The 23,823-nt window shown below is 36.4% G+C and overlaps 1 protein-coding gene across 4 annotated transcripts in view; it reads right to left on the bottom strand.

Moving 5' to 3' along the window:
• The window catches only part of WDR35 (WD repeat domain 35), a 46,204-nt gene extending 22,443 nt beyond the window's left edge, over positions 1–23,761 (bottom strand). For 3 of the 4 annotated variants that reach the window (XR_011328604.1, XM_069805736.1, XM_069805733.1), the window contains exons 1-12: positions 23,592–23,761; positions 22,772–22,889; positions 21,962–22,033; positions 19,712–19,804; positions 18,097–18,225; positions 17,744–17,877; positions 16,152–16,317; positions 15,911–16,056; positions 13,672–13,797; positions 10,258–10,443; positions 9,648–9,680; positions 7,425–7,485 (exon numbers count right to left, since the gene is read on the bottom strand). Coding sequence is in view for 3 of the 4 variants with exons in the window: in XM_069805736.1 (XP_069661837.1) it covers positions 7,425–7,485; positions 9,648–9,680; positions 10,258–10,443; positions 13,672–13,797; positions 15,911–16,056; positions 16,152–16,317; positions 17,744–17,877; positions 18,097–18,225; positions 19,712–19,804; positions 21,962–22,033; positions 22,772–22,889; positions 23,592–23,615 (1,288 nt within the window). In the remaining variant the exon portion in view is untranslated. The remainder of the gene's footprint in view (positions 1–7,424; positions 7,486–9,647; positions 9,681–10,257; positions 10,444–13,671; positions 13,798–15,910; positions 16,057–16,151; positions 16,318–17,743; positions 17,878–18,096; positions 18,226–19,711; positions 19,805–21,961; positions 22,034–22,771; positions 22,890–23,591) is intronic. The other variant, XM_069805735.1, reaches the window with a different exon arrangement.
• Between the last annotated feature and the right edge of the window lie 62 nt (positions 23,762–23,823).

Here is a 23,823-nt window from a genome sequence, read left to right as displayed (position 1 = left end):
CACACCAACCCGACACATTTCCCTGCCACTTCTTTGATATCAGCTCTAGCAGCAGCTTGACCACAGAGTAAGTTGGAACAGTTCATTCATCTAACTGACCTCAAAATTAAATAAATAAAAGATTAGTTTAAACTGGATTAAAGAGTAAATCACAAATGCTGGAGAGGGCAGGAATGAGCCGCCAGCATGGAGGGCAGGGCCTTCCCTTCTTTGCAACAGCACACTAAACAATGATTGGATTTAAGCCCAATGTGAAACCGCAGGGAGAGGGATACACAGCACACAGACACAATCATCAGGATCAGATCTGTTCAAAAACACATCTGGAAGAGCAGTATCTATATGTGGGAACCAATGCTTTTACAAAATTGCCTCTATAGCTTAAACAATTGCATAAAAGTAGGATATATGGGATTTTTTCTAGAATTGTTTTAGCATTTTATACTGGACAGTCATTAAAGAAGAAAAAAAAAATACAAACAGAAAAATCTGTGGAAAAAGAAACTAAAATCCAAGTCTAGATTGGACATTAGGAAACACTTCTTTACTGAGAGGGTGGACAAACACTGGAACAGGCTTTCTAGAGAGGTGGTCAATGCCCCAAGACTGTCAATGTTTAAGAGGCGCTTGGACAATGCCCTTAATAACGTGCTTTAACTTCTGGTCAGCCCTGGAGTGGTCAGGCAGTGGGACTAGATGTCACTGTAGGCCCCTTCCAACTGAAAGTATTCTATTCTGTTTTATTCCCCCCTCTCGCCTCAGAGCCTTAATCACTGGGCTACATTCTGCTCCTAAAATGCTTTCCTTCTTGGCTGCGTAACAGCATAGATTCAACACGAGGAAAAGGATGCCCCAGCCACTCCAAGTTTGGGCTGTTGCTGGGGCAGAGAAGGAAGGAATGGGATTTGTCCTTTCCTGGGAAAGATGCTTAGGCTGAGGAAGATCTAGAATCCCTTTCTAGGCAGCTGGTTTAACTACTTAGTTTCCTTTAGTGTAGGGACATATTATCATCTTCTACAGTGGCTTTGATTTTAGCAGCAAGTCCTGCTCACTTGGGCATCAGTGCCCTTCAAAGAATTTGTGCTCTGACTATTAAGCAGACAGAAAAGCCAGCACCTTAAGCCAGAAGCAGACAAGAGATTTGGACACTCCTCTGCTCAGCATTTCCACTGCGTAGCAGCTTTCCATGCTAAACATGTGGACTTCTTAGATTGTCTAGCTCTTCCCACTGATTTTGCAGATAGCTAACTTCAGTATTAGTCTTAATACTTAGTTTTCAGACCTTGAAAATACGTACGGAAAACACTTAAACAGGTTCCTTACTTTTCAGTGATGAAATACTGAAAAGGGTTAAATACACCATCCCATCAAAACACCAACGTGAAAAAACTGCCCTTTAAGTTTTTTCTGGCCCTTCTCTCTCTTCTCACCTCATTTCTCTTCACTGTTCCTTCATAAAACCTCCTCCCTGAAGGAGAGAAACTTTATTTCTTAGACATCCGGGAATCTCGAATAACCTTCTGCGATGTCTGTATTTCATCCACACTCACTCCATCTCACTTCAGAACAGTTAGAAAACACCTGCTTTCGTGTCTAATCTTCTTTAAAAAATAGTAAATGGAAACCAAACTTAATGCACGACTATTATTTTGCTGCATGAAAAAGCTGAGACACTTTCTACTATATGAAATAGGATATAAAAACACAAGAGAGACAAGTAATCCCACCTAAATCTGATGGAAAGGAAGCAATCTGACAGACGCAAGACTAAACTGTTGTTTTCATACAAGCCTGTTACAGGCTGTTCTGAGAAACTGGGACAAACTTAGTCTGATCAATAACATCTACCTAATTTTAGAGCTTGATTCAAATGTCTCTAGAAGTGTTAGCTCATAAACAGAAGAAAATGTCAGACAGCAGCAGAGCAGGGACAACCAAACTGCACATGGGACAACTCATGAAAGACCACAGTTTACAGAACACAAGGAAATATTAAAAATCAATTATAGTTCACTTTAAAATTATCAACTTTAAGTAACAGCAATTCAACTGCTGTTTCACATGTAGTTCAGTCATCCTTGTTAAGGCACGTAGGAGGGAGGCGAGACACCTAGGCATGACTCCAGCACTCTGCCTTTAATCCACCTGTATGTCGATCAGGCTGTTGTATTCATTTCACTGGGCAGTAACACACATGTGAAAGATAACGCAACACTTCACTATATCAGTGCTCCTAAGTGCATGTAAGAAGATGATACAATCCAGCCTGAGTGACATTTTCTTAGCAGATACCATCTGTTGTGTTTCCATTAAAAAGATATTATATAACAAGATATTTAACCTTCTGTAGTTTATATTTAGTTATTCACGAAAGGACTTTGACAGAAAGCCTGTGAGCCTGTGAAACAAGCACAGAAGAAACTGTGTTAATTTTTGTACCTTAGTAAGATGAAACATAATAATGCTAGAAAATGGAGAAAAGACTAATTTATGGGCTAGCAAACACTAGGTATTGTGAAAGAGCCTAAAAACAGGGCAACATGAGGAAGCACAGGAAGAAAGATGCCCTTGGACAAAATAAAGGGCAACATGAGGAAGAGCTTTAACCATCCATCAATGTCTAAAGAAAGTTGAAGTGATGGCCTTTCACCAGATAATGACTGATTAATCCTTTTTTGCCATCGTTAGCAGAGGCAAGCATTAGAAAGCTAATGCCATAATTAAAAATTCAACAGAATAAAGGCAATAAGCACTTTTTCTTTTTGAGCCCTTCTTGAACTATTGGTTTAGAGCCCAACAATTTAGATCTCCTGGGGGTGAATCAAACCTTGTGCACTGTCACAATTACTTTGTCATTAGGAGATTAATAGCACTTTGTTGAAACAACTTTATAAAATGTTATAAATTGACAATTTGTACAAATTGTGCCTTAACACACATTCTCAGATGCATTATTCAAATGCTCCATCAGCTACTTTGCATCCCTAGATAGCAATCTTTTTTCTCCACTATAAATTTCCTAGCATGACAAAGCCCAAGAGACCTGCAGGGCACCAAAGTCTCAAGGAGGAGTAAGATCTTTATGCTCAGTAGAGTGCCAGGTGACTGCTATTCCAACGAGGGGCAGTCCAGTAAAAAACACAAATATTGTGTGTTCAATTTGCAGTAATTATAGCCAGCCAAAAAATATAGTTTAGACTCATGGCAGTCAAGAGTGCTCACTTAAGAATAGGCAGGAGCACACAGATAGCGAGTGGTCTGTTGAGGAACATCCTACTACACGAGAAGGCATTTTTTGTAAGCAGTTATGAAAATCAAATAAAGCAACAACCTAAGTGTTTATAAACCAGCCTGAAAGATGGCACTTAGAAGCCTCAAACAAGAACAAGACTTCAAAATAAAAATTACCTAGGCAAATTATTTTCTGGACAGAACTCAATGCAACAATTTATCACTTTACTAAAAGACAATAGCTTGAAAAACTGTTTTGGTAGAAAGGAGAAAGAAAAAGAATTTCACAGACAGATAATATATTTTTTGTTAAGTCAGTAACAGCCCTCCAATTATCTTGAGTAAAAGAGATGTTAATTTTACTTTTATACTGCTTATATCTTAAACTATTAATGACTACTCTCACCTGATAATTGATTTAAAGCTGATTTTTTTTCATTTATAAACAGGACAAAAGGATCATGATTTTGTTAGAAATAATGCACCAACTGGAATCTTAAAAGAACTTACAGAAAGGTATTCTGCCTTTAAGGTTTTACAAGGTCTCTGTCTGTTGACCTCAGCAAGGCGAGCCAGCTGCTTAAGTTCAGCACCCTGTCAAACTGGAACAATTATACTTTCTACTGCCAAGAAGTTCCAACTGTGATAAACAGCATGATATTCTGTATATTAAGACCTTGATTGTGTACAAGTGTCTACACCTCACACAGACTGACCTTATGTTATAAATATTTCAAGTTGTTCTATAAAGCTGTATCTTCAAAGGTTATAAAAAAGGAAAGCAACTATCAAAACCAGTGCAATGTGTTCCAGAAGTGTTGCATTTATAGGCGTTTGCTTTTCACTTTCACCTTCGATCCCTTCTGTAAGTTTGGTGGGCTAACTTTGAAGGAGTCTTACAGGATGCATATATTAAAAAAAATCTTTGTCTGTGTTTACTATACAGCAATGAAAGACTTGCTTGTTATGTTTGAACTACTGAGACTAGAGAAGTTTTTCAGGACTCAAAAATGCAAATATTCCCAACCTCAAGTATTTGCCTGTCTATGATTCTGACGGCTGGAACGCCTAGCATTTTCACAAATGAACTCACACTAGGAAAGAGCATTGTAAATCTATGCACTAAACTGATCCTCTGACACTGAGGGAACAGAAGCAGACTGCAGAAAGCTTAGTTAAGCAAAAGGAAGAGAAGCTTTTTCCAGAATGTTTAATCTCTTCAGTACAATTCAAATACAGTTGTAACAACAGCAGCAGCATTTTTCAATTAAATAGCATTTCTCTTTAACTGTTTCCGGTCTCTGGAGAAGATTCTTTTCTTGTGTACAGACAACCGTAGAAGACAGGTTGTAATGGGGGAATCAAAGAAACTGATACCTTTGTTTATAATGTAAATAAATAAAATTATCACAGATAGATTTAGAAAGCTCACATAAATAGAACACTAGAAAAATGCAAAGAAAAGACTTTAAATGCAGAGTTGAGAGGTGTACATGAAAAGCTAATTTTGACCATTTGAGTGGGATTCGACTGACTTATTTTTAGATATCTCTGACAGAGATGAGCTGGTTGCCCTGGGCTTCTTTGTACCCAATGGAGAGCAAAAGGACCCCTTTCAGGAATGATTCACTGCACTTATTTTAGATGTCAACTGTAGAAATGAGATAGCTACTCCCTATAAGTCCCTGAATCATCCTCCCACCGCCCCAATCCCACCTGTCAAGTAAGTCCAGGAGACTAGTAGGCAAATACAGTGTAGACATCTGATCAGGAGGGGGGATGAGACAGGGGGGACACAACAGAGATGCCACCCACATCACTACCACCCACCACGCCATGTTACTTCAGTGCTCAGTTTTTGAGTTTTTGGGTTGGGTTTTTTTCCGCCTCCTTCTATTGTAAAATACTTGGTATTGAATTTCCTGGACACTTTATTCCTTAAGATTCTGATGTGCCACCTCTATTGTAAAAGGTGGCAAGAGGGCATCAAATTAACATAAACAGAAATTGTAAGACTAAAAAGTACCACAATATTTCATACACATTCCATAGGACAAAGAAGTCAAAGTCATTCATCAGAGCAGAATACTCTTCATTTTAATTATGATCTAAAATATAGGGGGTGAATTTCAGAATATATATTTGACTCACAGCTGACTTCCTCCTGCTGTCACTGAAAAACTGAACAATGTTAGAAAATGACACTTGCAAACTTAGTTAATATATAACAAAAAATAAAACTGTTCAGTAGCACTGGCTGAGGAAAATAATCACCTTTATGATATCAACTATTTCTATTCTTTGGTTGATTTTTTTTTTCCTACTTATATTCTTCTGTGAATTGTTAACTTCCTTGTCTTACAGTTCTTCACCTTACTTTCCTCATCTTTTCTATCTTACCAAAATTTTGGTAGACACTTTTCCCATCTATTTTATCAGACAGAACGGCTCTTTATCATTTAATACTAACACAGTATTAGCACTATGGCTTGGAACTAACTTCTCTAATGAGATTAATTTAGACAGAAGTGTTACTTTTTGCAGAAAGGATGAAACAATGGCCCTAGGAGGCAATTTACATCAAAAAAAGTTTATGAGGTTTCTTGTCATAATACCTACATCTCTTTTCGGCACAGGTAGGGAAAAGATTTTGGTTTGGTTTGTTTAAAAAATAAACCTAATTTCTGCAGAATCAGAGCATGTAAGTTCCACAGTGATAGACACATATTAAGTAGACACCTTCACATTAATAAAATAAGAGGGGAAGAATTCTTCCAGGTTTACCATAAGTAACCTGGTTTTATTCATAACCTGGTCCAATATGGCTATATGCTCCTCTGCTGTATCAACCATGCACAGGATTTTTTTTTCTCCCCAAAGTATTTTAGTGTGGTCAGAAAGTGCTATACCACTGAGCACAGCAGCGGTATAGTGATATCCCACTTTTCTAACACAGTAGAATCACGTTAGATGTCTACTGCCAAATACACCTTCTACTTAGTATCATTTTAGCTAAGAGGTTCTAAAAATAAGTATGTACTTTTCATTTAAATAACTATACACTCCTCTCATGCAAAAGCAAATAAATATTTTTGCTAAAAGTTCATTACAAATGATTTAGCCTTTCAACAAAACAGAAAAGGTAGTCAAAGAACAAAGCTTCAAAAAGAAAACTGCAAACTGGTTTCACAGTGTCTATTCTGAATCCAAATTCAGATCTATTTGGATAACAAACCAAAAATAAAGGAAAAAAGAGAACAAACAAAAGTGGATTAATTAATCAAAAAGTTGATTAATTTGTCAGTTTGTCCGCGCTTCCCTCATCTCTTTGAAGGGAAAAAAATCGATGATCTTTACTCTCTAGCAAAACTCCCAGAAATCAATGTTTTGCAATTACTTAGCAATGTTCTGTACCACATCTGCAGCAAGCAAGCAGTAGGAAAGCCTGGAATTCAGATCTGTTAAGGATTTGGGGGTATTTTTGTTATAATCCACTAATTTTTTTATTTATTTGATTTTTAATTTATAATTTGAAATTATTTAGATAAAACAATTGTGAGGAAGATGATAAGGAAAAGTTATTATCAACACTGAAATATGAGAAATTGATCTTTAAGATATTTGGAAAGCAGCAACAAGTTACTTTTAAATGAAAGTCCAGATCAAACTATTTTAATTGCTCTGAGAAACAGGACCCTCTTCAAAAAAGTACATTTTCTTAAAAAGGAGTTGAATTACCACTGTTGTGAAGGAAAATAAGAATCACCGAGAACAGGCATTTAAAAAAAAAAAAAAAAAAGAAAAGTAATTTCTTTTAAATTCTATTGTAAATAGTTTGTATTAGCTGGAAGAATCAGCTTAAATTTAGCTAATTTTTACAAGGAATAGGACTGGGTTTATAAGCCACTATTTTTATTAACAGAGTAATTAATAGGTGGTTTCCAATACAAATTACAGTTCACAACATGGGAACCCCTGGTTACACGTTTATTACATTTACGCAGAGTCCAAATAGAAGTGAGAGGCCAATATAAAATCACAGTCACAACCACATATAGAACGGAAGGTCACCTTTGGATGCAAGGGGTGTTACCACACAGTGATTGCTTCACTGAACAATAGACTTGCACAAGAAATTCATTACAAAGACTAGAAGAAAACTCAACAGAATAAGACTATTGCAAGTTGCTTACCAATATCAATATATTTTGGGTCCAAAGGAGTGCCAATAGAATTGCAGAGGACCAGCACATACTGTATGGAAATAAAAGCAAGTGTCATTACTACCACATTTTTTGTAAATTAGTAAGCTGTACAAGGTTTTCTGTGAAGGTGTATCTCACAACCCGCATTTCACACAATCTAGTGCTGATCAGCAACAGAAAACAGAGGGACCACGACTGCAGTAAATATAAAGCAGCACAAGGATGACAGTAATGAGATTATTTGCCAGTTAGCACTATAAACAAAGCCAAGCACAAAACAGGAAAATGACCAGCTGTTTTAAGCAAAGGAGCAAATCTACCAGACAATATACAATATGTACGACGTACTACCAGCAGGGTCCACAGAAAACATGTGAGCAAGACAGCCAGTGTCTCACGCCCTGCTCTGTGGGGCACACACTGTGCTGCAATTATTTACTAGTATGATACACCAGCAATTTCTCAGTGACTCAACTTTCACCTAGCTGTTCATGCAAAAGATAATCTAATAAACTGCATCAGACCCCCTCGCTAGCTCCCAGAAGTTAGGACCCTTGTTCTATTCTTTGCAGACCTCAACCTCCTTGAACCTCCAAGAGTGCTACAACGTAGGGAGAATTGTGAATACAGCTATCCCTCCACCCTGCAGTATTTCAGATACTACAAAACTGATGAGTTTTTTTAGTTTTGCCCTTCTTGAAATCCTGCTCGGGAAGACTTTGACAGCACACATACCTCAGATTGGTCTGTTAAACTCAGGATGATGCAAATAAATAAAAATTGACCTAGACACCAATGCTTCATTGTTGTTGCTGATGTATTTATTTTTCTAGACCTAAATCAAGGATTAAATAGCTTTATGATGATTGCATAGGAAAATAAGAATTTCTTGAATGGGAAGTGTGGAAATTAAGTAGCAACTTCTACTGTAAAATCTTTAGATTAAAAAAAAAAAAACAGCCCAACAACAACAAACCAAAAACCAGGGCTGCCAAAACTTGAATCACCTAAGCGCTGTTATCCTGACTCTCCAGGAAATGGAAGATAATTAGTTCTTCTTAGCTCTTTCACCTCCTGAACAACTCATGTAATTGTGGTAGCAGACTACAGCAACTATACAGCTTATCCCTTTAAACTGACAGATAGATAGCTCATTAATCACATAAGAATGGCAGAATTCAGGTTTTCAGCTACTGTATGAACTTCATTCTTTCAAAGAAAAAGATCTGAACAAAGCTTTCTTTTCATTAAGTAATTTATTTTTCTGGTTCTGCCACCAATAAACACCTCTCAAAAATGGTATTTTTATTTCTTTGTTCTTGAGTTAAGCTTTCCACCAGCATTGTCAAATTTATCTTTTCCAAAAATATGTTGAGCCTCCACTTCTGTAGGAAACCACACCTGGCTTTTTAAACTACTTATTGTTTGTTTCTGTTATGATTATATTAATTTTTCTCTGGTAAATTATCCCAACATTCACTCTGTAACCAATTTCTCTTTTATGCCCTTTTTACTTATTTCTGAGACTCTAGGTCAGTAGATCAGAGACTACCAAGGGGTGACGGAGTAACAGTACCCAAGACAGAGGCTGCACCACCCTGTGTAGCTCATGCAAGGAGCAGGGAGTTTTGCACTGTCTGATTTGATCAAAGCAGAAAGCTCAAGCCTTGCTATGGGTTATCAACATTAAGTTCTTCATAACCTACTGACATTCACATCCGCTTGCAATACCTTTAAACAGTTCCTGCTGAAATTAGTCTTTTTTGCCCCATCAGCTATTGCTGTACATTTTGCTGTCTTGAAATCACAATTCTAATGACTGACATCTATTGCAAAACAAATCTGTTTTTCAGAAAGCAACTCTAATGAACTGCTACCCAAAGGATAAGCTTGTTCACTTCATTTCCTAAAAGCTGACCCCCCCACAGTGTTAATAATTACAGTGGAGCCATTTTGAAAGAATTGAAAGATGCTTGTTATCTGTAACTTTCTGATGCTAAAATTAAATCTCTTCATGTAAATTTCTTGAGCATAAATAAGTCCCTCCACTGTTTGTTTCCTATTTTAAAAATACAACTCAGAAAAATCTCATTTTATTGCACTCAGTTTCACCAAATGGTTTTAGCCACGTATACTGTATTTTCAATCCATATGACAGTACACCCTTTATTGCACAATCAAGCAAAGCAGCACGAAAGCTTTTTTTTTTACCGTCGCACCAATTGACTCCGTCTCATGCTCCTCCTTTGTAAGCAATATACAAGTGATATAGAAAATAATTCAGAAGTGAATGCAGTAAGAAAAACAGTGTAACAGTTAGCGTCATGCTAACATACATTAATCAAAGGACACATATATCATTTGTCACTACATTTAAAAAACAAACAAACAAATGGAGCAGTTCGTAGTAACACGTGATTTGTATCACCTAAAAAATTCCCCTTTTTTTCCACTTCTGACTGATTAAATATTTGTTACCATTCTGATGCTCTCCTGCTTTTAGCTTGTCTTTGGAGAACTGTTCTAAATATTTCTAAAGAAACATTATTCTAGAAGGTTGCAGTTTTCATTAAGTTAGTAATGGCTACAAGGAGTTAAAATATAGAGGCAGTTAATCAGTTCTGCACATTTTTGCTATTGTTGTTTGTTGGAGTTCTTTGGTTTTAAACACTGAGCCCATTCAAGTGCCATTCTGTCAAATGACAACTGAATGAAACACTCTGAGACAGATTCAGAATCTTACATTTCATCTTACTCTGGCTGTAAAGCACTGACATGTGGAACAGAGCATTTCAAGTGAAATTTGAAAGAAAGACTTTACCTGAGGTTGATTTTCGTCTGCTTTAGTTGCTAAAACACAGAAGTCTCCATAAGTTGTTATGGAAATCAAGCTCTTGACGTATTTCACATACTTCTCATTGTTTTTTGTGTCCCAAAAGACTACACAGTATTCTGGACGATCAGGTCGGGTATATGCATAAACAACCGTATTGGAGCAGTAACCCCACTGCCAAGAGAGACAATTTTGATAAAACCTGTCAGAAATTATAAGAATTCAGTAATACATTGTGCACAGCTATGAAAGAGTTTATTTCATATACGCAATCAGTATTCAATATTCTTTACCTCTCAGGCGACAACCTGATTGATTAAAAGTATGTGAACCCAGCTCCGGTAGTAAGTCATTTGCATAATATTAAACTGGCAAAAGAAGTCTTTCCATCACGCAGAATAACTTATCACAATCAGAATTGGAGGATCAACCTCAAAATGTGACAAGATCTGACTTCCCTTGTTTGTTTCGTGTTCAGCAGGTACACAGAAATACCCACTGTGATGATGATTTTTGCCATGAAAATGCTTGCTCTATGACTATTGATTTAGAAACTCAAAGTTCATTTCCCAAGGGAAATATAAGAAACACCTCAAGCAGTGCAATTCCTGAAGCAGACAAAAATAAGCAATTATATTGGAGCACTATAATGTGACATCCCCTCTTTCATATTAGTAACATGAGAAAAACCCTCCCTTCCCCCCAGAAGAATGTAATTATTCATGTAACAAGTAGGAGAAAGGGCAAAAAGGCAAAAGAAGAAATGGAATATCCAAACACTGTAAAAACCATGAAGATGTATTTTATTGCATTCAACTGATTTAATTTACAGAAATTAATAATGAAAACCCTTTCTAACAAAGCAGAATCAGAAAATACCTCAAAAAGGAGGTGAACCTGACAAATACATGAGATATAAAGCAAAACACTTAAGGATGATGATGCAATTGTAGAAAAAACTAATAGAATTCTCTGCAACAGCATTTACTAGAGAGAGAGGAGAAAGCTTGTTACAGAGCTGGCCAGAAGGGTTCCCACGCTACAGGGAATGAAACTGAGATGATAAACTAAAGAATCAACAAAAGAACTTTTAGAATACATCTATAAACTGAATGGTAATAAACTGTCAGAACCCAAAGGTTTTCACTCAAGTAGAGTTCTACAGGAATTCAAACACAATGCTGTGGAGTATAGCCAGAGGAACAGGAGTGGGCAGATGTAAAAAGCATTATGATTCTGGGAATCACAAATCAGTAAATCCAGCTTTCACACAAGGTAGAGATGTTAAAAAAAAAAAAAAAAAAGGTAATATAATAAATAATGGAATTAGATGGATGTGGATAAATAAAACACACTGGACAGTCATCATGTTTTTAGCCCTGGAAGTTGTACCTCATTCATTTATTATTATCATTTATTATTATTATTATTATTATCTTTCAGAGAGGCAACATGAATGAAGATGACCCAACTGATATGACCTACTTGGATTTTCAAGAAAATCAAGCTCATTTTGGATACAGGAAATAAAAATAAAAGGATTGGAATACAGGTAGTTTTTGACAACTGAGAGCACTATCCACAGGATCCTTCCCAGAGATGCAAAACTGGAACTTATACTATTCTGAAAATTCAAAATTTATATGAAAGGAGTAAGTTATGACGTAACAAGTCAGTAAACTGTAACTCATGTTTGTCAAATCTAAAACTGATTTCAAGAACTGGCAAAGGACCCCAGAATGCTGGATGATGAGGACATAAAGTGAAATTCAATGTCGATTTCAACAAGGTAATATACACCAGAAGAAATGTAACTAGAGCTAAATTAGTATTACAACTCCAAAAAGATACCATGTAAACTGTGACTAGTTTAAAAAAGATCCACTCAATTCATAGTTTTACTGTAATACTAATTTAGAACCCCCTTTCTCTTATTATGGTGATACTTAAAAAAATACAGGAATCTGGATTATTCAGTAGATTGGTAATGTGATACTAACACTTCATTTCCAGGTCATTAATTCCAATCCAGCCTAAGTTAATGACAGCTTTGAATCACTACCATTTAGTGACTGTCACCTTTTAGACTATCTAGTTCCTAAAAGGGAGGTACTGATACAATCAGAAAGAACATAGCAGTAGTAATGTGTATTATTTATTGAAGGACAACACATATTCACCATAAAAATATTTAACATTGAAACTGAGTATACAACCAACAGGTTAAGAGTTTATTTGCTGCAGAAATAAATCAATTTAAGCACATCTTTTTCCACTTTAAATATACAAAAGGGGGAGGGGGGGGAAGAGAGAGCTTACACATGCAGTTTCTAAAACTAAGGTTTCAAAATATTATTCACTTGCCAACTGTCCCAGATCTTGAAATACACGTGGTCTCTATAGATACTGATGAGTTTAAGAAAAAGCAAAAGGCCAGTGTTCCAGCTGTTACGGATTTCCCAGAATAAACATTAGGTAGCATTTCCTGCAAGACTAATTTCCAGCTCGAATTTCCAAAGTCTTTTCCAGCAGATTTACAACAAACTATCTGAGATTGCTTCCTAGCAGATTTGTGTTTATAACTCCCTGACCAATGATTTTTCACAACTGAGTGGAACAATACATTTCAATATAGCTGCAGAATGTTCCTCACATTACACTCTCTTTAATCACAGTGGCTACACGCTGATGATTAACGAACATATCCTGTGCTGGAAAAAAAAAAAAGTATACAATACTGTATACTGGACAGTAATTGCTATTTTTTGTTAAACTGTAAGTTTAAGTGAAATAGTCCTAACTCTTAAAAAAACACAAACAAACAAACAAAAAAACCCCACATGGTAGACAAGATAAAACATTAGCTGAAGACACTCTTGTAAAAAGTATATTGGGAATTGAAACATAAGTAGCAAGTACACCTATCAGGTTGTATTCATTTCTTACTGTTCAGTGACTGATTACACAGCTCTCCTGGTTCGAACTTGTAATTCACCACCAAAAAAATGACAGTAGAAGTAAGGCTCAAACAATTCCCATTGTATCACTTAGCCCACTCAGTTTAACCAAACAGCAAGGAAAACACTTTAGCCTTACCTACATTTCAGCCTCAATTACTACCACATTTAGAATCATGCCCTATTCTGTTGATACTAACAAAGCATACAGTTCCTTATTATGAAAATAAAATCATAAATCTATTATAAAAGCAATGGCTAAGTCATTCCATCACCAAGACAGACACTCACATTCCACCAAAACTTGAAGTCAGTAGTGTTGATCAAGCAGTAATCATAAGTTAAGCATTGATTTATATATTAGAGAAGGCTACTTTTTCAACCCATTCAGAAAGTGAATAACAGGAAACTTATTAACACAGTTAACTGCCACATTGCTACATACCTTGTAATCTGGACGAATGTTTGCAAAATATATGTAAGAATCGACAGCTAGTGCAATTTTCAGTCCACTTCCCTCCCAGGACAAGGCAGATATCTGTTTGCCAGGAACTTTCAGTGTGCGCAAATGCTTGTTTAAAACCAGGAAGGAAAAAGATTCTAAATTTATCATAAGAAAACCACTCTAAAATACTTAAACAACAGTTTTGATAGTTGATGAAAAACAAACATAGATCTTCTTTACAGTACCCTATAATGATTCTCAAATTGCAATACACATGCAAACAAAGAGGGAGATATTTAACATGCATTACCATAAAGTGTTCTTTTGCCTCAATTGTTTTTTTTGTCAGAGAGAAAAACAGGACTCAGTGATAGTTCAAACTTACAACAATAAATAGATGGAGAATGACAGTATAAATATTTTTTCCTTTGATTGGTAATTTGAATCATCTTTAAAATTTCAGTTGCTACTAAAATAAACACAACAATAGTACTGATACCTGACATGCCTCAGAAGTTTCATTTATGCTGGAAGTGAATTAATCAGTTGATGTACAACACCCTTAACTACAGCTGATAGTTTAAACAAATAAAAACATATAGCTAATCTATGTCAAGAGCATACAATGAATTAGCTGCATATGTACACAAATTTCAGTGAGGCAATGGACATTTTCCTCTTCCCTATTCCCTTTCAAAAAAAGTCTAAGAAAGGCAGTTAGATGTCCATTTAAAATTTAAGAGCTAGCAAAGAAATACACTTTCCTTTTTTTTTTTATATCTTTATTTTGCTGTCAAATTTGTATGAAGGAAACAACTGAAAAAAATAATGTTTTCAAAAACCATAACCTTAGTCCCAGAGAGCACTTGTTTGTGGGAAGCTTTTTGTTTGCAAGTAACATAGATGTATGTAATAAAGAATACATTAATCTACTATTTACTGTAAGATTTTGAATAATCTTAGGCTTTAAAAAAATACAATGTTTTACTGAGCAGAACACTGATACTTATGCTTAGATCTAACTTTCCTTTTGAGGGCATAACTTTGTGCCTAAATAAACTGTTATCAATGAATTTACACAGTTTAGTACAGATTTCATGCCTTTGATCAGATGCAAATACAAAGTCCAAATACAGGTCACACATTATTCACAGAATATACCATCTTCCAAAAAGTTACATCCATACCTGAATATCAAAACTAGTACAAAACAATTCTAAAATCTAAATAATTTACTTCTAAACACTAGATACAGAATCTGGAACACCTGTTTCAGTTAATCTGAAGGACATTAGCAACCAGAGACGTAACGGTATTGCCAAAACCTTTGGTTTCATTTAATACTTTCAACTAAGGAAACCCCTACAGATGATGTTGGATCTTAAGTCCTTTCACAGAACAGCTCACAGCTCTATACTTCCCACAGTTACCCTCAGGGCTGACAAGTACTTCCTATAAGGGACAAACTTCCTCACACTCTGATACGTAACACTAACTCACTGATTTCCAGATATTTTACTGGGAGGGAAAGTGAAATTACCTGAAATTACCTTGCAAGGCAAGAGTAGCATCATGAACAAAAATATATAGGAAAGTTGTCTCTCAACTGTTGAATATTTAACATCTTGCAAAAAAGACAGGAAGTACAAAAAACATTTACAAAACAATATCCCCAACAGGCAAATGAAGATTAGAAACAGCTTACCTTTTCTGAGGTTTCCAAGCCATTCTTTTTACTGATACCAGATGCCGTTTTCTCAGTTTTACTGATTCCATAAAAACAGAGGGGAGCGTTCACTCCCGTGTTTTAAACTCCTAATCTAGAGATGCCTAGGTCTCTTACACAAGCCAGTGGAGAAAGATAAGTACTTCCAGATTCGATACACAGATGTTAAGTTAGCATCTTAACTGCTGCCTAAGCATTCCAAATCGCTTACTGACTATAGTCTGAACTCAGGTATCCGAGTTAGGTGTTCAAAGTTAGACACTGTACATATCCCATCATTTAGTGTTTTACAAGATGCACTCAGATTTTCACGCTGGCCACTAACTTGCTGTTATAAAAAGGTACCTGGTCCTGTGTCATCTTTCCAGATCCAGGTGGATATCCTAGATACCTTAGAGCACGTAAACTCTAAACACCTACATTTTGGCATCCAAATTCCACCAGTAATGACCACATAGACAAAACATATTAAGATAAAATACCATTTAAGTTATATATTAAATATATTTTTACCTCACCAAACGGAGTATAGAACTGCACAATGTTTACATCTTTATCTTGAGAAGTTCCTTTTAGGGAGCCTGCCACCGCCAATACACTTCCACAGTGGTTCCACTGAATACATACTACGTTCATACTAGTGTCAATCAAAATAGGATCTAGTTTTTAAGAAATAAACATTAAGAATATAAACACAAGTAGACATTTTGGGTCAAGAGTAGCTCAGTAATTAGCACCCCACATTTGTACCTACTGTGGTCATTCTCATCTCTCATTATCTGGCATCTTCCATTGTCATAACAGACAGCAAGACAAGGACAATCTGGTTCAATGTAGCCTTCTGTACCATGATACCAATGTATTCCAGCAATACTGAATGCTCCAGTTAAGTTCACCAAACAACTCAGTTTCATTTTCACCTAGACAAGAATGGTTAATTATTTAAAGTCATATACAACATGCTATTTAGAAGAACAATTTATATCTCTACTGATACCTCACAAAAGACCAGATGTCTATGCAAAATTTTTCCTGTCCAAAGAAAAATTTTCACATTCTCACAATTTTAAGCATTTGAAAAACTTCCTTATTCAAAGCCAGATCAGATATATGAAGACATATATTTTAACTACAAAGAAGTACTTTAATGTTGGCATTTTCATTTTTTTAAAAGTAACTTAAAACCAAAGAAAACAAACAAACAAAAAACCCCACCACACATGCATAAACACAAGGAACCTCACTGGAACTTTGCAAAAAATAAAAATAATTTCAAACCATTCCTGGCCACAAGATTGTTGTTTGGTTTTTTTAAGAAACCTTTTGTCAGCTTTTTCTTGATAAAAGTCTCTTGAATAATATATAAAAATAATTGGAAAAAATAAGTGTCCAGATCAGAACACCAATTAAGTTTACTTTTGTAATAATTAACCCTGTACTTCAGGTAACACAAGTAAGGGCTTTTTCTAAAACATAAGAGTGCACCTGGATCACTTCGAGGAGAGCTACCAGGTAAGTTATGGGAGAGAGAGAGAGCACACAACCATACATATTGTTGCTAAGCGGGGGGGGGCAGGAGAATCTACAACAACTTATTTAAAGAATTTCAGGAATTTACAGCACATGCTAGAAACACCATTGATCACACAGTGGGAAGAAAGAAAGATACAGTGAGGGGTTTAAAGAAAAGAATATGGGAAGAGTAACAGATACTTTCTTAGGGAAGGGAAGGAAAGAAAAGGAGGAGAAAATTCACCATAACAGGCATCTAAAAGTCAAGAACATGGTTCCAAATACATTACTCCCTTCAAAGTGAGTGTTTTACTTCTGTTTAGCATTTTGTCATAGTCATATTCCAATAATCCAAATAAGTAGATAAAAATAAATAAGTAAACCACAGTTGTAGGAATGCAGCAATATTATAGTTACTTCCCTTCATTTTTCCACTTATTACCAGGTTTTCTCTGAAGCAGGTAACATTCCTTATATAATAAAGAATGACAGGAGCAATAGGAAAATAAACTACTGCCTTATTCTAAAAGCACGCTAGTACTTTCAACATGAGTGTTATTTAATTTAATTAGTATCACCATACATATTTTTACATTTTCAATAACTATTGCAAGGCAAAAAGGCATTAGTTGATGTGATATTCATTCAGCTACCAAGAAATAAATATTTATGTTAAAAAGCTGCAGCTGCATGAATCTTGCATAAAAACTTTGTGCACAAGACCTTGTCTCAGTATTAAAGTCCACCAACTAAACAAACGAGCATGAAATAAACTAAGAGGAAGTTTTTAAGCCTGTTGAAGTTAATACCTTTATTATATCACCATGAACTTACAATAAAATTTCCCTGATTGTCATAAATGTGAATCTCTCCGTTTGCCATTCCAAAGAGTAAAACTTTACTATCGGAGGACCAGGCCACGTGGCACAGGTGGGTACCCTTCAAGTCTTTTCCCCAAATGCGATTGCCTGTAACAGAACATTGAATGTACTTAATAAACATACCACAAAATTAAAAATAGGATGCAAGTTACCAATATAAAAGCTAAAGCAGCTAAAGAAAGTCAAAGCAACAATTAGAAAGTAACTATTAATTGTATTTATCTAGAGAAACAGAGCCACTATGTACATAATACTGAAAACAAAAGCTATGTAATACCACAACAATTAGTAGAGCTTAAATTTTACCATCCACTGATCCAACAATCACAGCTCCATCTTCATACACAATACAAATCTTTTGACCATCAGCATTCCAGCTCATACTTCGAACAACAGATTTATTTCTATTGTTAATCATCTCTTCATACCAAGCACCTATTAGTAGTGAATGAAAAACTGAGTTACACTTCTGATTTGATAATCCTTTAGTGGATTCAAGGTACACGCTAATCACTGAATTCAAAGAGTAAAATTACTCTCAATTAAAAAGATAGGAAATAGGATGGTAATGACATTTCTTAGCAATAGGAATTCCTGAAGTTGTTAAAAAAAACCACAAATATAATACAGACACACAAAAAGTTTACAAAAGTTACCACAGAACTTTTTTTTTTTCAGGTGTTCAATGAAATGGAGAAACCTGAGAATGGTCTGCTTATAAGTAAACATGAGATAGTAGGTTACATGAGTCTGCAATGTAATACACACCAAAAAAATGACACAAGCAATCAGTTTTGGAAAGGAATTAAAACCAAAGTTGTTCTGCCCTTTCAGTAAAACTCTAGCAAGACTACACTATAGTGTCCCCCAGACTCCACAGACGTAATTATTGTGAAACCCAGTGTGCAGACGTGAGCTACTTATTTCCAAAAAGAACCTGACAAACAAGAAATCGGAGAGGGGAACCAAAGTCCGAGAGGGGCCCTTGTAGGAAGAGATTTGTGCTTACATAATTTCAGAGCTGACAAGAATACACTAGGAAACATAAATGAAAGGAACAGCCTCCTTTGATAGGAATATGTATTAAGTAATTTACTGGTTCTTTTCCAAAACTAAGAGATGATTTATGTGACAGTAGCCACGTCATATCAGGCAGAATGAGAAACTGAGATTTGTTTCCATTTTCCATTAAACAAAAATCCCCAAGAGAAAAAGAAAAGCCTTTCTTTTCTTTTTCTTTCCCTTTCCCACATGTGTTGTAAAGTTGTTAATTTGACTGAGAGGTCTGCCGGCTTTCAAATGAATTTAAGTGTACCAAAGAAGCACATGTATGTGTGAAAAGATCAAGAACAATAAAAGCCAATTAAAGCAGTACATTGGTTAGTCATATTAGTTCATTGCCTTAATTAAACATTTCTAAAGATTGTTTTTATGAAAGTATTTAAGTGATGTTCCAAGCAGGTTTGCTAAGTTCTTGTAGTTCTACCAATATGTGTGTGCTTGATCCACTTTGCAACACTATTTAAATATTACAATGATACCCAGAAGAGAACCTACACAAAGAAGCACTGCTTCTTTTTTTATTCAATATAGTATTTTCCTCTAAGGGAATAAAGTAACAGAGATAAGAAAATAAGAAATTTAGAGCAGTTTACCAAGCATATGGCTAAAAACTGATATCTTCTCCTAAGGTAGCTCTGCAGAACAAATGCCATTTTATATGTGACTACACTACGCAAAATGCAGACAAGTATTACAATAAAAACTTGGAAATTGTTTTAAATCTATTTTGAGCTTTACAGTCTGCAAAATAAAAAGTCTGAAAAAGAATTGTAAAAATTGCTGAACAAAAAAAAAAAGAAAAAAAGACTTCTCACAAAATAGAGACTATTATCCCATCTAAATTTATCCTGTAGAATACCTTTATACAGCATCCACACAATGATGAGTCCATTTTGATCACTGGTAGTTAGTTTTTGATACTGTTCATTCCATGTCACCACTTGCACAGAACCTAGTAAACAATACGAATTTTTTATTTACACCATTTAAATAAGTTAATAAAAACCACCATATTCAACTTAATCTGGAGCTTTTCAGAAATTTGTACTGCTGACTTTGGTTTAGTTTTAGGCATTCTTCCTTTATCACTCATTTCCTCTTTCAAAGTTCTGCTAAATGGCTCCTTTTGCTTCTGTATTCACCCACCTGAGTAACACCCTCTCCACACTCTGCTCAGAATATTGCTTCAATACACAAAACCCAAATCATAGTTTTGTGGTTTCTGACTGCCTCTGACGTGCTAGTACGGGAAGCTGACAAAACTTTACTGTCGTAAGAAGTTTTGCTTTTTTCTTCCTCTTCGTAGTTTGATCCTCAGTAGTGCTGCACTTTTGAAACAAACTCTCCCTCACAACTACCAAAAAGAGCACTCCACACACAATTCCTTCAGACCCTCAAGTCTCATATGGGATTCTACTCATAAATATTTGACTTGACTTGAAACATCTTCAAACTGCTTCTATTTCATCAGGTCTTAATTTCATCAGGTCTTATTTCATCAGGTCAACACTGGATATGAACTTGGCCACTTCAAGCATCACACGCTTTCATGCCCTCTCATCCATTTCTTCTGTATCCTTTCAATTTTTCAGCATTTCAGTCATGAACTTTACCAACAGATGCAATCAAAGATATCCTGAATGTCAGGGATTTTTGAAGTAACAGTAATCTATTTCAGAATTGAAGACATCCATTCAAAATATCCACTAAATCAATTCCTCACAATTCATTTTTTTTTATCATATTTAACCAGGCCCCTAAAATAACATGACTGTTGACAGGTTTCAATTGCAAATCCTCATAAAAAGACCATTTCTTCAAAAAATGTAAGGATTTCAGCATTCTCTTCATATCCCACTGTCCACGGATGATGACCATGTAACATTTGTCACATAAGAATTTAATTCCTCCCTGTCTAATTTCCCTGTATTCACACATTATCCTTCTCTAGCCCATTTTCTAAACTCGCTAAACTTTGTCTGTATACTATACTGCAGTCTACATATGTACACATTCTGTAATTTCTCAATAAAGGGAAAATGAAGATATATTTAAGACAGAGATCAGGTTCACCGAACTAACTTCGATTTCTTCAGAAGAAAATTTAAAGCTACTATAACATGTAAGCAAATCTCAAGGACACTATTAAAAAAACAAAAACAAAAAACAACAGGCTTATCCACACATGTTGCTAGAAAAAATGCTTAAGAAGGCTTTTAGTCTCATGTCTGATTTTAGCCTATCGTACAGAGTTTAAAACTTTAATATACAGTGAAAGAGCAAATTGTTCTCCTTTTTTTTTTTTTAAACCACAGTAGGACATCATTGTTTCTTTAACTGAGCAATTCCAGCATCAACTGCCCATCAGTTTAGCTTTTCTCTTCTGCTATAAAGCATTCTTTATCTGTCATCTACCAAGGCAGTAAGTGAACAAATCTATGGGAGCAAATCTATCATGATCTTTTAAGTAAACACCTAAAAATATATTCCAGTCCCATGCAAATGAGTAGCACTTCCAGATTAACCATGCTGAAGTCAGAGATTACAAGTACTATACCAGCAGCACTGCATGACTAAAAAGAAAAAGAAGTCCCTCTGTAATAGAACACACACAATAGAATCATCCACTTAAATAGAAATCAGTATTTCCTTCTCAGGATAATGAATGGGGACCAAATAATTTGGAAAAAGCAAGGCCTGAGGTAATACAAAACACAGGTTAGGCCATAATGTCAAAGTTCACAGATGTAACCTTGCAAAATCTGTAAGCAAAACTTTAAATCATAACAGGCAGAGCAGAGCTTGTTTTGTGCAGCATGTGTCCTGTATCACTCATACAGTATCAGCCAGGAGAACTTAAGTAAGGCTAGACCAGTTTGATTCTCAACCCAGTAATTCACTCACAGATCATGAACAACTGACTGTAGGTCGTTCATCAGATAACTTGCGAAAAATAGATAGCCAAGCTGTTACATACCTGAGTTGAATACTGATAGTCTTTATTTCAGGCTTATAATAAAAAGTCATAGCAAAATTACTCTATCAACTTCACAAAATCTCGTATTTTTTATTCTAATCAGAAGTATATTAAATGCCCAAAGAAACTTACCACTATGACCTTCAAGAGTTTGATTCACAGAAAGATTGCTAGGAGCTGCAAGTCCCTTTATTTTTGCTTCATCTAAAAATAACAAAAATAGCTATAAAATAAACCTAATAAAGCAATACATATTACCACGTCTCTATGAATATTGCAGCTCTAATCACTATTTAAACAGATAAAATTATTCACCAAAAAGTATATATATTGTAACTGCAGGATGAATTTTCCACCCCTCAGTTCAATGTGTTTGCTATTCACATCTGTCATCCAAACTCATATAGTCTTTATGGTCTAGCAGTTTTTCAGGAAAACAACAACAAAAAACACCATAACAACTATCGCTATCACATTTTGTTACATTCAGAAAAAGGTTTAAAAGAATTTGAAAATATATTAGATTTTACTCTTCTTGGAACATATTTATTAAAAAAAAAAAATACACAGCTTTGTCCCCAAAATAATGAAGATGGTAGAGAACATTCAAACAAAATCGAGAAATAATGAAGTAAATTCCAAAATAAACTGGAAGCCTATACAAAAAGAACAAGCATTAAACACATGCCCTGAAAAAGAATCAGCACTGAAGACAACTTCAGCAGATATAAGAGGTAGACAAATTACATGTGCCATGCAAGACAAGCTGGAGGAAAACAGTGTTCAAAAGGAAGTGACAGCATATTCGATGTTTATGCAAATACAGAACTATCTATGTATAGATTTAAAAAGTATGCAATATTGTCAAGTAACTTGTGGAAGGAGTCATGCTTTGTGAAGTATGGTGGATTTTGTTCTTAAAAAAAACCAAAAAAAATTTACCTGTCTGTGTTTCTAATTTTAAAACTTTCAGTAACCCATCCTCTCCACCACAGGCTATGAAACCTTGATCCTTATTCCAGGAAATACATCTTAATCGAATGTTACCAGGAATCGCAATCTGAAAAAGAAATATTTTGCATCTCCACACAGTTGTAAGAATGTTTTATTTTAAAATACTCTTTTTGAACACCTCAAAGACACCTATGATAGCACACAAGATATACTTATTTCTATCAACAGATCAGTACACGCAAAAAGAGACAGACGACAACTATAATTACAAGCACTAGTGAAACTGTGCAACACAACACTTGAGGAAAAGGAAATCTAACATATGCTGTAAATAATAATAACAGGACATCTTCAAAGGTGCACAGAGAAGGCACCATGAGGAACAAAACAGGCGAGAGGGACCACGCAGTGCACTGGGCCTTGCCACGAGCTGTTCTCCAGCTGAAGAGCGACGTCGAAAGTCTCCTAGGGCAGCAGTTGCTCAGGAGACACCTGAAGGCCAAAAAAACCCCAAGCCCCAAACCCAGGCCGGGAGGGAGCCGGCGGGACAGAGCAGGGCAGCACTCCGGGCAGGGACCGGGACCAAGCCCACGGCCGCAACCACCGGCGCCAGCAGAGCCGCAGCGGCCGCAGGCGGCGGGAGGGAGCCCCGGGGGTCCCCTCAGCGCCCCGGGGGTCCCCTCGGCGCCCCGAGGCCTCCGCGGTCCCAACCCCCGGGGGCTCCGTGGTGGGGAGCGGAGAACTCCGCCTGCCCCGAGGGCTGCCTGCCCCCCCGCCGCCCCGGCTTTCCTCCGTGCCCCAGGAGCACCTTCTTGCACAGGTAGATGAACATCCCGGCGGAGCGGGCGAGGGGCGCCGGCCGACCCGACCCGACCCCGCTCCTCACGGCGGCCCGGCGGGGCGCGGCATGGCGGGCCCAGCGCGGCCTCCCTGGTAACCGCGTCACCCTGGCAACCGCCGCCGGAAGTTCCCGCCCCCCCGGGCCCGCGCTCCTCTACTTCCGGGCGCGGGAGAAGAAAGGCGCCGTTAACGTGCTGCCG

Source organism: Haliaeetus albicilla, chromosome 18, assembly GCF_947461875.1.
Source record: "Haliaeetus albicilla chromosome 18, bHalAlb1.1, whole genome shotgun sequence".
Classification (NCBI taxonomy): domain Eukaryota; kingdom Metazoa; phylum Chordata; class Aves; order Accipitriformes; family Accipitridae; genus Haliaeetus; species Haliaeetus albicilla.
This window is presented reverse-complemented; position numbering and strand designations above follow the sequence as displayed.